The 16343-nt window shown below is 39.3% G+C and overlaps 1 protein-coding gene across 2 annotated transcripts in view; it reads right to left on the minus strand.

Annotated features, from left to right (window-relative positions):
* FAT3 (FAT atypical cadherin 3) overlaps positions 1-16343 on the minus strand; it is a 721964-nt gene that overhangs the window by 576171 nt on the left and 129450 nt on the right. Inside the window, exon 2 of one of the 2 annotated variants that reach the window (XM_030918946.1) lies at positions 2358-5666. In XM_030918946.1, coding sequence (XP_030774806.1) covers positions 2358-5649 — 3292 coding nt within the window. In that variant the 5' untranslated portion in view covers positions 5650-5666. Of the gene's footprint in view, positions 1-2357; positions 5667-16343 lie in introns of those variants that run through there. The other variant, XM_030918947.1, reaches the window with a different exon arrangement.

Raw genomic sequence — 16343 nt, forward strand, 5'->3', positions numbered from 1 at the left:
TCTAGGCCACTAATACCAAATTGTTCCTACTTTTCACTGTATCAGGTAAACCAAAATGCAACTTCTTGATTAAAGAAAAAAACAACTCTGTATGACTTGATGTAGTCATCTATATAGCAGTGGTGAATGATTCAGTTCGAACTTTTCCTATGACCTACCTACCCACATTTACCTGAGTCTCAAAGCTAAGTTCATCACTAGAGAGCCATAAAAACAATGGGACTATAAAGAAATCAGGAAGGTTAATCAATGACCAGCACCATTAGTCAATAAGTCCAGGGTTGCAAGGATTTTGAAACCTGTTTAATACTTTATTGCCTTACAGATTTTAGCTCAACACCAAATTTCAGTGTAGTTGGGAACATGCAAGGAAATTCCAACTTATCTTGAGATGGGTGAGAGCAAGGTACACTGCAGTTACACGAAGCTAAGTTTGAAAGTAGGCTCCATATTCTATGTCTTCTCTGAACCTCAGTTCATGAGTTGGTAATTATCAGTCCCACCTCATGGTGCTCTTGGAAGAATTAAATAAGACCTGTCTATAAAACCCTCTGTACAGTGTCTGGCACATTGTAAGTACTCAATGAACTCATTATTATTAGTAGTAAAGTATTAGTACAGAGTAGGCACTCGGTAAGGCTAGTTCCTCTCTTTTAACATTTTGTACTTAAAAGGCAGAAATATATTCCAACCAAATTTTAAGGGATACATGATAACATATAGTATGTGGCAAAGTCAGGGTGAAATTTCCTAACATTGACTTTTTAATCTACTATAGCTATGAAGACCAATGTTACAATTTACACTGGCCATAATTAGAGCCTATGTATACAAAAGCTATAGTTTAAACTTGAGATGGTACATACAGCTTTCTTGCTACCTAATATTTAATATAGTTTCTTAAATCATTTTTCTGGTATTATGGAAATACAGTTAGTATGTCTATAGGGATACCTTCCTACAACCTGTTCTAATCATCATCACTGGGACTGTTATGAACAGAATGTACATATATGTCCCCTACAAATTCATACTCAGAAGCCCTAAACTCCTATGTAATGCTATATAGAGACAGAGCCTTTGGGAGGAAGTTAAGTTTTGATGAGGTCATGAGGGTACAGCCTTAATGATGGCATTAGTGCCTTTATGGGAAGAAAAAGACCAAAGCCTGCTCTCTCTGCCATGTGGGGACACGGCAAGAAGTTGGTAGTTGGCAAGCCCAGAAGAAGGCCTTCATCTTGACTGTGCTGGTGCCCTGATCTTGGACTTCCAGCTTCCTGAACTATGAGAAATAAATGTCTGTTGTTTAAATCACCCAGTCTGTGGTATTTTGCTGTAGCAGCTTGAGCTGACTAAGGGAGCAAAAACACTCTATGAATATTGTGGATAAGTATCTAATGTATGTAAATGAACTCTGAAAATGGTAAGGTGCTAATATTGCCATTTAAACAAGACTAGGGAAGACACAGGCCCTCACTTGAGATGTCTACAATCTAAAGTCTAGAGAAATGCACAGTGCTAACAAAGGAACAGAAACACACACATACACAGAGACATGCATGTGTCCAGGCACATGAACATTTTAAACACAAATAGCGACAATAACAAGTATTTCTAAAAACCTGTATCTTTATCTATGAATGAATAATTTAAAAAGTAAGTCAGAAGCAATAAAAATACTGGAACAATTTTGCCCCATATTTTTAAATGTTTTGTAAAAAATCCCCTTACAAATAAATTCTTAAAATCAATTTTTATAAATAAAATTCATAGCAAGACTCATTTATTCCATTAAGAAAGCATTTGTAGAAGCACACCTCCTTATATTAATGGAGCTACAGAGTGCAAATGCCCATCGTTCAAGGACCAGACGAACCCATGAAAGATAAAAGACCAAGCAACTAATGCAATATCACTTCTGCAAAGCCTTACTGTAAAGGGAAAGATTCTTATATAAGATCCATTTGAAAATCCATTTCACACTTCTAACTTAAAGCCAATTCAAATGTAATTTACTTTATCAGATTCCTTCATTTAGAGAGGGTCAGGAGTACAATCAACAGAAGTGACAATTACTTAGCCTTATCAAAAGATGACCTGGTAGCAGTAGTGCTGAGCAAGAAAAAACAAAACAAAACAAACCAGGACTCCCACTGGAAACCACAGCTGTTAGTGTCTAAACAGATCTTCTAACAAACCAGAACATTCTAAGAAAAAGCATCTACGTGCGTCGTCTCTGCACCAAATGCAACCTCATTTGTCATTCTATTTTAGTGGCCTAACATTCCTTTACTTTTCCAATGTTGATCATTTAAAAGAGTTTAAACAACACTCTTGGCACAAAATATTACACTTACCACTCTCGTCATCTATACTGAACCTTCCAAGACCACTGCCATCCCTGATGGAGTACTGGATCTCTCCATCCCTTCCGGAGTCTTCATCTCGAGCAGTCACCTGCAGCACGCTTGTTCCAATGCGTGAGTTTTCTTTTACAGATCCAACAACAGCAAAGTCTGGGAAATAGGGAGTGTGGAGGTTTTCATTGACATCCACCACTTCCACCTCAACAAAGGAAACAGATGACAGAGAGACAGGCCGCCCTTTGTCTTTGGCCCGCACAGTAAGGTTATAGAATTGCTGTTTCTCATAATCAAGCTCTTTGCTCAAGCGGATGGCCCCACTTGCTTTATCTATTTCAAATCTCCCATTATAGTCATTGACCAAGGAATAGCGTACTTGACCCCCCAATCCAAGATCTGGATCATGGGTCTCAAGCCAAGCAATGACAGTGCCAACAGGGAGATCTTCAAGAACCTTCACACTATAGCTACTGGGAATGAAAGCCGGGGAGCAGTCATTGACATCATCTAAAAAAACTTTAAGAGTGACAACTGAAAACAGTTGCTGACCACTTTCTGCCTTGTCCCTGGCTTCTATTTTCAAAGAGTAATTGGCTTTGGATTCCCGGTCCAACTGGTCAGCTACATAAACGATTCCAGTTGAGCTATTGATGGCAAACTGCTGTGTATCTGTCAAGACCGAGTAAGTAACTTCACCATTAGAACCTAAGTCTTTGTCTCTGGCTTCCACTTGAATGATTTCAGTACCAATGCCTGAACTTTCAAGAATGTTAACTGAGTAACTGTCTTGAATAAAAACTGGGCTATTGTCATTAGCATCCTCCACATTGATGGTCAGCAGTCTCCATGACGATTTCTGTGGATTACCTAAGTCATAGATGGTGATATTAAGGAGATAGAGGTCTGTGTGTTCTCGATCCATAGGCATAAGGACTGTCAGCTGCCCAGTTTCCATATCAATATTAAAGCAACTATCCGTATTTCCATCTGATATTGTAAATAGCACTTTTCCATTGAAGCCAGAGTCGGCATCATAGGCTTTAATCTTCAGAATGTTAGCACCAACTGGCAGATCCTCCTTTACAGCCACATCAGAAGGAAAAGACTTGTCAAAATATGGTCCCTGCCTATTAATTGAATAAAAGTCAAGAAATCCATCTTCCAGATTCAGTTTCCCATTTGCTTTTGCCTTAATGAGTAGTTTCTCTGCCAGCTTTTGAGCCACACGAGTTTCTCTGCAGCTGAAGCTCTTTGAAGACACCTTCCCATGTAGGACGGAAATATTAATAGACATGGGGTCTGCAAGATTCTCTCCATCAGTTGCTGTAATTCTGAGGGCAAAATTGCCATTTTTAATGCCAGAATTTGTCAGTGATTTTTTAAGCTGTAAAACACCAGAGTCTGGGTTTAAATAAAAGAAGCCAAGTTCATTTCCAGAAATTATTTTGTACTTTACAAGTTCAAGTTCATCGATATCGATCGCTGAGACTGCTGTGATGTGTCCACCGACCGGAAAGTCATATGAAATAACTCCCTGGCAAGCCACTTTTTCAAAGAGAGGGCTGTTGTCGTTGACATTTCCTATTCGAATAGTCACATTGACTTCACTTTCATGGCGGTACGGCGAACCCCAGTCAGAGGCTCTAACAATGAATCTGTAAATTTCTGGGGAGGATTCAAAATCCAATTCTTCAGTTGTGCTAATAACACCTGTAAACTGGTTAATGGCAAATGGTAACAAATTCAGGCTAGCGATACTATAGGTGATGTACCCATTTTCCCCTTTATCCTTATCAGAAGCTGAAACTGTTAGAACGCTGGTTCCCACTGGAACACTTTCATTCACATTAGCATCGTAGAGTGGTTGCTGAAATTCTGGGGTGTGGTCGTTCGCATCTTCTATGCTGATGGTGACTTGTGCTTTTAAATCTCCTTCCTTGTTTGTCACCTCCAGTTTATAAACCTCCTTCTTAACAGTATTCAGTGGCTGTGCTGTAACAATCAGACCTGACCGAGGATTAATTTTGAAGTACACTGCATCCTCACCAGGAGATAATTTGTATTCCACATCTATCGGTTCAGGACTTAGTTTTACTATAGCAACCACGACACCAGGAGGGGAAAATTCACTTACGCTCACATCGTACACTTCTTTTTCAAATCTAACAGGGACAGTGTCTCTTGTGGGGTTGCCAATGTGGACTGCCTTTAATGCTGAAAATTTTTGAGGAGATCCCTTGTCTTTTGCTTGAAGAGTGAGATTGTAGCCATAGGGAAAGCTCTCCCAGTCAATCTGCTTCCTCTCCTTAATCTTGTACTCATTCAACCACTTTCCTTCCTTAGCCAGGAAGAACTGATCTAAAGGATCCCCAGCCACGATGGAAACAGATTCAATCTCTCCATTGGCTCCATCATCTAAGTCATCAACTGTCACCACTGCATATGTCGGCTCTTTTTCCAATGAGAAAGGAACATGAGTGACTACCTGGATTGTTGGGGCATGTTCATTTATGCGCTCAATGTGAACATAAAGTTTTGCAGTACTGCTCACTCCATTGTTTCCATACAGTTTCATTCCCCGGTCCACAGCCAAAATTTCCAGATCATACCTATTCTTTTCATCATAATTTAATCGGCCACTTAAGGAGATGACACCACTCGTGGGGTGAACTGAAAAGAGATCAACTTTATTTTTAAAGTAGTAGTAGAATTCTCCATTGGAACCAATATCTGCGTCTGTTGCAGTCACCTGGGCGACACTAGTCCTTAGAGGTGTGCTTTCTGCTATGGTAACAGAGTATGTTGTGGGTGAAAACAGAGGTCTCAGATCATTCATATCTAAAACCTGTATATTCACTTTGGTCCATGCTTCCAAATCCTCTCCTCTGACAGAACCTTTTACTATCAATAAATAATTATCCTGGATTTCCCTATTTAATATGGCAGAATTGCCACCTTTAGTTCTTATTCTGAGAAAACAGAAATCTGCAATGATGACTTCCTCTGCTTTGAAAAACCCTTCCTCGTCTCCGGACACTATTCTGTATTTGATATCCCAGGACAGATCTATTAAGGTGATGCCCATTCTACTCTGGCTGTTGACGTAGGTCCTTGCTGCTGAGTTCTCATACACGGTAGCATTATAAATGGAATGTGTGAAGTGGAAGCCCAGGGGCCCAGTCCCCGGCAGCCCCTGGGAGACGGTGGCCAAAAGCTTGAAAAGCAGGAGGATGAGGCAACAAGGAGGAGGCCGTGTGCCCACACAGTGTCCCATAATTATATCCATCACATCATACTTCCATCCTGGAGGGGAAGAAAGAGAGAGAGAAAATATAAATGAACCATCCTAGAAGAAGTGGGAGAGTGAGAAATAACTATTAGGAAACCATGCTTTTCAAAACTTTATCATAACATCTTTTGACTAAAACAGCAATATAAGAAAAAATTAGAAACCTTGCCACTACTAGGTAATGAGGAACCCAAGATTACTAGAATTTAGCTGAATCTTGTAAGAAATTTTTTCAAGTGACACTTTGTTAAATAACACTTTTTTTTTTTTTTACTGCTGACAGGGTTGTTCATTGGTACAAGATGTCTTACACTCTGAAGGTCAATTTAGAGGTATATATTGGAGGTCTTAAGTGCATTTACCTTTGACTTAGAACTGCCTTTGTAATAATGATCCTATAGAAACATTTAAACAAGTATCTGTTATAGCACATTTTAAGGTAACAAAAAAAAATGAAGAGATGCTAAATGCCTATCAATAGAGGACTGAATAACTCATGATGTATTCATAAGATAAAATAATATGCAGTCATTAAAAATAGAGATATAAAAGATGTGCATTTTCAGATGCAGTAAGATGTAATGCTAAGGAAAAACAGGTCATCAAACAGTATATATAGCAAGATTAGCAAGGCACATATTATTATAACCTTTTTGTTAATGAGAATATAAAACCTCATTTTCCTATCTAGACTTTATTAGTTAAATAGACTTAACTTTTTCTTGTTGAATACCTCCTTCCTTCCCTCTCCTTGATTAATTTTACTGGCTAAAATAGGAAAAAAGTCTTTATCTTTTAACCCACATAGTTATAAAACTGTGGAAACTGTCTAAATTTAATAGTCATTGATACAGTCTAGCAGACTCTAGATTAGAGCTTAGGCTCTCTCCATACCCCACAAGGCTTTCCTATTTTTTTGTTTAGCTCCGCCTTACGAGAGACTCTCCTGAAGTGAAACCTTGAGCATGTAAATGCTGGTTCTGCCTGAGAATGTAAGATATCTTGCTGCTATCATCTGCTTAAGTATCCAGTAGAAAAATGGAGTTACAAATAGAAAAAGTCAAGTTTAATTTACGGACTTTACAGGCATTTACAGACACAAAAACGAAAAGCCGAAAAAGGGAGTAAGTTTCTACAAAGGAAGTTAATTTCACATGCAGTTCTTTAGAGGCATCGCATGTGCTAAGTAAGTAGAACAGGCAGCCTGTGGACAGCAGCTCTGGTAACTAGGTCAGGGACCAAATCAGACGGCCGCTGGTGACCCTGCTCATTAAGTTCCTAGAAAGACACTATTGGGCTGCTGGTCATTTCAAAGGAAACTTTGTTAAGAAAATGATACATTTGGGGTTTTCTGGATGCAGTAGGTTCAAATGTCCTACCTAGCAGAGTGGCGAATCCCAGTGTGCTTGAGTGTCTACTTTGCGGAGTACAGTCAGCTGAAATATGGGAACAACAGAACCTCTCTTTAGTGATCACAGAAGTACACTAGCAGAAGCTTTAGTAGTATTTTGTATGCTTCAGGAGTCTCTTCTATTTCATCATCTCAAAAGGTTCCAAAGTAGTGGAGAAATTTTTAGGCTCACTGTGGACATGTGAGTAGGCAAGCCTCTTGTAAGGGAATGCAAAGGTTAGGTTACACTTTCTCAAGGTGAAACACTGGGATCATTCCCAGAATGCTCCAGAAAAATACAAATAAAGTTTCTGCCTCATTTCCTATTCACGATTCTATGCTGAGAAGACTTCCTGTAACAGTAATTTTGCTGATCCTTTGCCCAAGGAGTCTGGACTCCATGGTCATGAGAGAGGAAAACTTCCCCCATGAAAAATTCAGTTCAACTGAACTTTTCTGAGTCTGCCCCCTCATTCGCACTCTGGACTTCTACTAAAGGAAAACTGATGGGAAGTACATCACTCTATTCCCAGCACCCAGTACAGCACCCCCCACACAGGAAGCAAACAACACTGGTTTGTTGAACAGAACACTAAGTACTAATGTAACCAGAGGCCCAGATGCCTTTAATATGCTCCGTTTCCTATTCCCCAACAAAAAGCACATCTTACTTCAGGAAACCGAATCAAGAAATTGTACAGGTTCAAAGGAGCCTTAAAGATCATCTGTTCCAATCTCCTGAGTTTACAGATGAAGAAACTAGGGTCCATAAAATGAAGAGATTCCCCTAATACCAGGTCTTAAGTCTCCCAGGTTCAGAGCTAATGCCAAACTGAAACACACTTCAATTGAACTAGTTTTCATTGAGTTCCATTACAATTTTAGAACTGTGGTTTATCATTACGTTGGAGTCATCTTCCTTTTCTGACACCATATTTCTCTCCCTGGTGTTATTTCCTCCTCTAAGTAGTTAGCTGTTTGTAAATAAACATTAAAGTGCCCTAAGGGGATAGTTACTTTTACAAATCTTTCTGTGAATCTTTCAAGGCAAAGAATGCTGTCATAATATGAAAACATATCATTCAATTTAACTATTCAAAAATTGGTGCTTTTGCATAGTGAGTTTTTCTTTCAGCAAGATACACTGCTGGAATTGTTTTCTTATAAACCAGAATAAGTGGTCTTAAATGCAAATAGAAAATACTTCAAAACAAGCATAAATGGAGTGGTATTATCATGTACTGAAATGTAGACCTAACACCAAAAAATTGAGCAGGACTAAGTTTGCCAATTCAGTTGTTGAAAACAAAATATCTTTTAAGGCTTTTGTATCTTTATTGTGGCACAGGAAAAAAAAAAAAAAAGCCCTATCTGACACAAATTATTTTTATAAGCCTTGTAGTTTTCCCACTGATTAGGAAATAAATGAGTGCTAGAAGCTAGGAATGTTGTAAAATTTTGCAAAGCAAACTCTAGAATCAAATTTTGTCTTCTTTTCTTTTTAGTATGCCAAGACAACTGTTCAGGTTTTTAAAAAAATAATATTGCCTTTTCCACATTGAAGCCAAGCTATTTGTGAAACCAATATGATAGTTACAGTGTTTTAGATGCTCCACACATTGATTTATTCTACTACTTCTAGATTATTTTAAAGAAAGCACTTAGTTCCCAACCTCAGAGCCTATTTTCTACAACTTACTAACATAATCAATAATTTTTGATATAATCTCCAAAGAGATCATCAAGCTATCAATCTTCGAGATATTTATTTTTCAGAGGCATTCCTGGTGTGACTCCCCATCCTGCCCTTCTGTTCTGTTAGGATGGATCTTACTGTGGGACTCAGAAGGGCATGCAGATTTTTCTTTCCATGGATGAATAAATACCAGAGACCTTGGGGGCAGGGAACAGCAATCACAGAGACTACCTCTCTGGGACAGCCTTGGCTCTGCAGGATACCTATGCTTGCTTTGGTAACCTGATAAAGCTATTTTCTGCCAACATTAATCTCTGGTCTGCTTAAATTGGTGAGACTTCTGAACACTACAAAATGTATTTTAAAAATATATTTCATTTTCATTCCCTCTCTTCCTATCTTTTCTATTGTGAGGGAATTCTGTTAGCCAAATTGGGAGGATACTCAAGAAATTTGCTATGTTAGGCTGTAAAGCAAAGAACAAAGTCAATATAGAGTCCCCTTGACAGGAGTCCTTGAAGAAGGTGACCCGTGTTCAAACTGCAAATAGAAGATCAGTCTCTGCTTCGGTGTATGCAGTGCCAGAGCCAATGCCAACACAAAGGCAGAGCATGCAACGGTTATAGGACGTGCACTTTGGCACTTGACTGCCTGCATTCAAATCCCATCTATGTCATTTACTAGCTTTACGACCCCAGGCAAGCTATTGAACCTCTTCGCACCTCAGTTTATTCTTCTATAAAATGAGAACAATAATGCCTACCAAATAGGATTTGAGCTAATAAATGGAAAATATTTAAAACAGTTCATGGCACATAGTATATAATTGTTAGCTATTATCATTAGTTAAGGCAGATTTTAGAGAAGACAAAATCTGGGAATCAACACAGGGAGTAAAATTTACAAACTACTCTACATTTTATTTTCCAGTAGAAAAAAAACACACACACACACATCAAAGGTAAAGGAAAGAATGTCTTTTCTTTACTAAAAGCTATGTTAGCCTCAAAGGTCAGACAAACCTGAGTTGAATCCAGGATTTGCCATCTAGTGGCTGGGTAACTTTGGGGCTAATATCGAAAGCTTCATTAAATCTCAGTTTCTTATCTTTAAAATGGGGATTATAAGCGTTCCCACTGTCAGGTAAAAGGTTTAACATAGTGTCTGGCACATAGTAAATATTCCATGAATATTAATTGACATAATTATTAAGGTTTTCAGAAGCAGGAACACAAAACAAAAAACAAGTAAAACTGAGGTAAGGATAAAGGGTCCAGAGGGGGACCACCCCTAATATGAAAGCTACCCTTTCACAGATCACAAACTTGTGCCAGGGGTCAGAGTCAATGCCACAGAGAGGTCTTGTGCATGGTGACACGGCCAAAAGCTATTGCCAGAGCTCTGTAATCGATTTCAATCCCTGTGTATGCACTTTCAAACTCTGAAAACTACAGCTGCATTAGGGAGCTATTCCTTAGACCTAGCATTTAATTCCTGGGGAGTTCAAGCAAGATTTCTCCTTGCAACGATGAGTCCCAGAACAGCCAGATACTGCTTAGCCCTATCTTCTAGAGCAGCCTATTCTGATACCACTCAAATTACCATTCTCATGGCACCACTTTATGTTCTGGGTCCTTGCTCCTGAAATCAGTTATAGACTGCTCGTATGACATACTTGGGAATAAAGTTTTACTCTCCGGTTGGTGCTAATGGCTGCTTGAAAAGAAGAAAAAGGCTTTGATGCAGGTTATTTTTTAAAAAATACAAACCATTGTAGCTAGAGAATGTATAAGATAATATACTAAGTATTTGAATCACAATAATTTAGGTTATGCCATTATTCACATTATATAATGAAATACTGAGCCAAAGTCATATAAAGTCACTGCGTTTTATAGCCAAAGGGATCATAAACTTTTCTACCCCAACACCCTAGTTTAGCCATTGAGGAAACAGACTGAGACAGGTTATGTGATTTGAACAAGGTCACAGAGTTTGCCTATAAAAAAGCTAAAACTAGACCTGAGGTCTCTGCTGTTAATTTGACTCTGACAGCTCTTGTTTCCTTTAGGAATGCAGGTCTCTATCCATCTGCACCTACAAGTTTTACTCAGAAGGTTTAGATAAAATGTCACCCACCAATTCTATGAAGCTATTTTGGAGATTTCCCATTCAAATGTCAGCACCACTTCTTCTAAAGCTGGGACTCTTAAACTCTAGAGAGCATCAAAACCATCATAAAGCTTGTTAAATTTCAGATTTGTGGGTACCATTGCAGAGTTTCTGACTCTGTTGATCTGGGGTGGGGCCTGAGAATTTACAATTCTAACAAGTTCTGAAGAGATGCTGGTCCTCTCTTTGAGAGGACCCCACTTTGAGAACCACTGCTGTAAACATTGTCTGTATTTTATTTCTACCTACCTTTCTGACAGTACTGTCTTCCTTAGATTAGTTACTTATGTGTATCTTTAAAGTATACACTAGACCATCAGCTCCTTGAAGAAAACTTATGGGCCTTATTTCTTATAGTATCTAACAAACAGCCTTGAAACGGTAAAAATGTAATCCATTTTTGGTGAGGCAGACTGGGCTAGTCAGCATACACCATTAACTCTACAGCAGACTCCAGGGAGAAGATGAAATGAACATCAGTCCAATTAGGAATTATAATCATAAAACTTAGAGACCCTGTGGAAATAGCTAGCCCACCATTTCCCAAACTGTGTTCCATGACACACTAATTCTGTATAGGTTGGCAACTAAAATATACTTTAGGAAACACCAGTTGAACAAAGATAAAGAGGTTTCTTAAGGTAGAACTTCCTGGAGCCATTAATATGCTCCAAAATAAACTTCCCTCATCGCCCATCCTGAGTCACCTCTAAAAATTTACTCTGCTTTTTAATCTCCATATGTAAGCACAGTAGATATAGCGCCCTCCCCTAGCCTTATTTGAGGCGGGTACATTTCAAGACACCCAGTGAATGCCTGAAACCAAACCCGATTGCCAACGATCGATTTGTGTTACCATTTATGTTTTCCACCCACATACTTAATGCCTTTTCCATCTCATCTAAGCACTTATTACACACTGTGGCTGTAACTTTTGCAGTTTCAGGTGTGACAGCAAAACTAGCACAGATTTATGTTTTCTTCTTCACAACTTCGTGGACAGAAGATTCACTCTTACTCTAGGTCTTAGCAATCTCAGCATTTTTTTCTTTTCTTATGAAGTCAGGAACTTTCACCTTTTCACTTAAAGGAAGCAGCATATAGTTTCTTTCCAGCATATTGAAACTGCCAGCATCACTGCTCTTGAGCTTTGAGGCCATTATTAAGTACAGTAAGGGTGACTTGAACACAAACACTGCAATACCAGGATTGGTGATCTGATAACAAAACAGCTGCTAAGTGACTAAGGGGTGGAAAACATGCACAGCATGGACACGCTGGACAAAGGGAGTACTCCCATCCCAGTAGGATGTCGGAGAAACAGTGAGGGATGAAGTCAGAGTCCATCAGGTAACTCAAAATGGCATGAAATTGAAAACTTATGAATGGTTTATTTTTGTAATTTTCCACTTGATATATTGGGACCATGGTTGGCAGTGGACAAGTGAGACATTGGGAAGTGAAACCACGGATAAGTGAGGACTACAGCACTTATTGTCTACTAAAGTTCCATGGTGCATAGTCAGAATTCAGTAAATACCTGTTACATGCACAATCATGCTATGTAAATTGGGATCCCAAGGGACATAATAGGTACAATTTCAAAAATCTATTTGATCATGAATTCCTTTCTTTCTCCCTATACCCCACACCTATACTGCAAATTCTTAAAGAAAGAGTGTTCTGTGAAATAGAGTTGGGGCAACATTGAGTCTAAGCTAGACACTGTGGCTCTAGCTGCCTGGAAAGCTTTAGAAGTGAGGTATAATCAATCCCAAGATTCTAAAGACTAGTTCATTATTCTCCTTCATCCTACACCATATCATAGGGTACAAATTCTCATGTTAACTAAGATGAGTGTTATCCCTGAAGAAACTGTTCCAATACTTGCCATATAAACACATCCCCACATTTCGACTGAAGAATGAGACAACAGCTCCATAATTTGCTGTGCTAAACATTTTTTTTTCTGATTAGAAAAAAAGTAAATAGAGAATTTGCACAGTTCTGTGAGCTACAAGGTCTAACATGAAGAGAAGAATCTTCTCAAAGTTGAATAACCATCCATATATTTTTGTAATTTTTCTTATCTAGTTTTACTTAGTCAATGGCCAAAAGCAGTTGGCCAAGTCAAAAATATCCTGAGATATAAAACCAAAAGCCAAGGTCATATTTCACCTCTCTGGAAAACTCTGCTTGCCTATCCTGAGCTCTAAGTCTAAGTATGGCTTTATAACAAGAAGAGTATTTTATTTACAGGGATATAATACCACCTTTGTCATTCTCCACAAGAGAAAAAAAAATCCCAAACCAAAGCCTTCAGCTGGTTCTGCCAAATAGCCAAGTAGACCATTACCAAAAGCCAACCTTTTTCGTTATAATAATGCTCTAAATTCTAACTTTTTCCAATGATGCAAATCTTCCTGTCTAAGAGTGGTCCCTTAGGAAAGAAGTCAGTCGGCGTGAAGCAAGAGTAATTCAAGTTGGTTCTGAGAAAAATGGAAGATTCAGCCACACGGCGGCAGTGTTATGAATACCCTCCTTTATTTTCTCCCCAGGTGCTAGAAATATTTCCATATAACACTAGTTAATGTCAAGTATCATTTCATCAGTAAATGCTTCAAATTCAGGAGTAATTCAACCAGGGGCTATCAGAAGGAAAGATTAGCATGTTGTTCAAGCCTTTTAAAAATCACTTCTCTCTCTGGAGAAAGAAATTCATCATGGTATAAGAGGAAAAAAAAGTAAGGAGAGGATATAATTTGCTCCTATGCTTGGCTGTCTGATAAAAATATTCCAGAAAAATGCATTATTTCATTTTTTCTCTTGTAGGCCTCGCTGACAGAAACCAAAGGGTAAATATATTAGTATTCTCTCATGCTTAAGATTTTAAAAAAGAAAAAAAAGAAAAGAAAACCTTTTCCAGTAATAGCATTTATTCTGGAAAAACAGCTTGGAAGAGAAAAGGGGCCAAATCATTTCAAATGGAACAAATAAATAGTGTTAATTCCAATAGTTGGGGGGCAAAATGCAGTTCAGAAAATAAAAGTGCTTGGAGAGCCTCTGATTGCTACAGTCTGACACAATGGATTTTCACTGCTCTGCCAACTCCCTGCCATCTGCTATATTTCCAAAAGTTAACATCTTTTTAGCCATCCCAATTGCCATTCCCCTTTAAAAGTGAGTCTCCTTCAATGAAAAGAGGATCTACAAAGTAAAATGAGAAGACAGGAAAGCAGAAGATAGAGGACCTTCCCTTGTTGCACCCCTTTCCTGTTAAGAAAGAGATGGAGACATAGGGCAAGGGGAAAGCTAGTGCACTCTGGGGAGCGGAGGCTTGGGCATATGCAGAGCTGCCATACATCATTGAGTTGAAGGAGCATCACGTGACCATTTTCCAAAGAATGGAAACTCCAAAAAAAGATGTGATAAATGATAAGACATCCTGAATTTTGTGGAGGACTTATGAGAGAATAATAATCCAGTTCCAAATCTTACCATGTTTACACACGGGACAGTTCTTGCCCTAGACAAAGCAGACACAGCTCAAGCAGGTGGTTCTGTAAGTGCTTGTCTATTTGGCTAAACATCCCCCAAGAATGTAAGGCAGCAACACAGAGTTCATCCACGGCAGGTAGACAATGAAAATTTGCTAAAATGAATTGAATGAGAAGAGTGATACACACTCAGCTCTCTAAAACGGGATAATATTAGCTATGTCTGCCTTCATGAAGGTTGGGATATGAGCAGATGAGTACCAGGAGAGGAGGAGGGAGAAAATAATTGTGCAAGAAATAAAGAAACAATATATCACAAAATGACTGAGACTCTAAAACAGTATTTCAGGCAGCAATCTGAATGAACTCAAAAAGGAGAAGAAGAAACCAAACAGCTTAACATTTATTAATAGAAGGACGAACACACTGCAGAGAGGTAGAAATTATACCATGGGAGGAGGAAAAGAAAATTATTTGGAAATAGGCAGCAATAAGCATTCCAAGGATTTAAAAGAGCTTGCATGTGGGTCAAGGAATACAATATAGAAGTTTGCTGACAATCCAGAAATCTTGTCAGTCTTGTCTCCTGATATTACCATCACTGACAACAGTGTCTTAGCAAATAAGGCAAAATGCAAATCTTGTTCCTTCAGCTTCCCATATTCCCCATTAAGGTTATTTATTATTGACTGGTGTATATAAGCCCACATTGTCTGGATTAGTACTCAGTGCTAATGAGACCAAGGTCACCCCTTCAATCACCACATGGGACTACCCAAAGAGTCCTTCTTCCTAAGAACAGGTCAACACAGACAGCTCTCAACTACCCTCCATCTCCACTAAAGAGCCCGAGGCTGCAGAATCCTGAGTCAGTGGGATCCTCTTCTTACACAGTCACTTAAGAAAACATATTGTCTGGCCGGGCGCGGTGGCTCAAGCCTGTAATCCCAGCACTTTGGGAGGCCGAGACGGGCGGATCACGAGGTCAGGAGATCAAGACCATCCTGGCTAACATGGTGAAACCCCGTCTCTACTAAAAATACAAAAAAAAAAAAAAAAAAAAAAACTAGCCTGGCGAGGTGGCGGGCGCCTGTAGTCCCAGCTACTCCGGAGGCTGAGGCAGGAGAATGGCGTAAACCCGGGAGGCAGAACTTGCAGTGAGCTGAGATCCGGCCACTGCACTCCAGCCCGGGCGACAGAGCAAGACTCCGTCTCAAAAAAAAAAAAAAAAAGAAAGAAAACATATTGTCTTACAGGGACAGGACATTTGTAGACATTTTTGTAGACAACACGCCTTAAAGAAAATGTCCAAGAACCTCCAGCTAGTTATTTCAGCATAAGTAACCTCAGCCTCACATTCTAGGTCCAGGACAGGGTTACTATCCCAAGGCAGCCACAAATAGACCAGGTGTGAGATCGCCCAGCCCCTCACAGTTGGCCTGAGTAGAATGCTGCCCCCTAGAGGTGCTGCCACAGAGAACAAGACAAAGCCAGTTGATGGAGCTCATCCTAAGAGAAAACTAGTCTTCTGGATCTCCACAAATCCTGCTGCACATCCCAAATTTTGACAACTGCATCTTAGCAAACAAGGCAAAATACAAATCTGGCTCCGTCAGCTCTCCCATAGTCCCCGTTAAAGTTATTTATTATTGACTGGTGCATATAAGCCCACATTGCCTGGATTAGTACTCAGTGCTAATGAGACCAAGGTCACCCCTTCAATCATCCCATGGGACTACCCACAGAGTCTTCCTAAGAACAGGTCAACATGGATCTTAAGAAGAATTAGAACTTGGGGTGGGTAACATATGGCCAATGAAGTGACTTCCTAGGTCATGTTATATCCTTGAAATGAGGTTACCAAGGGCAATCAGCTTGTTTTGCTCCTTCAATCCCCTCTTTGGGAACCTGGTATCATTTTTGAAACTGAAAGCCA

The sequence above is a fragment of the Rhinopithecus roxellana genome, chromosome 15 (genome assembly GCF_007565055.1).
Source record: "Rhinopithecus roxellana isolate Shanxi Qingling chromosome 15, ASM756505v1, whole genome shotgun sequence".
Taxonomy (NCBI): domain Eukaryota; kingdom Metazoa; phylum Chordata; class Mammalia; order Primates; family Cercopithecidae; genus Rhinopithecus; species Rhinopithecus roxellana.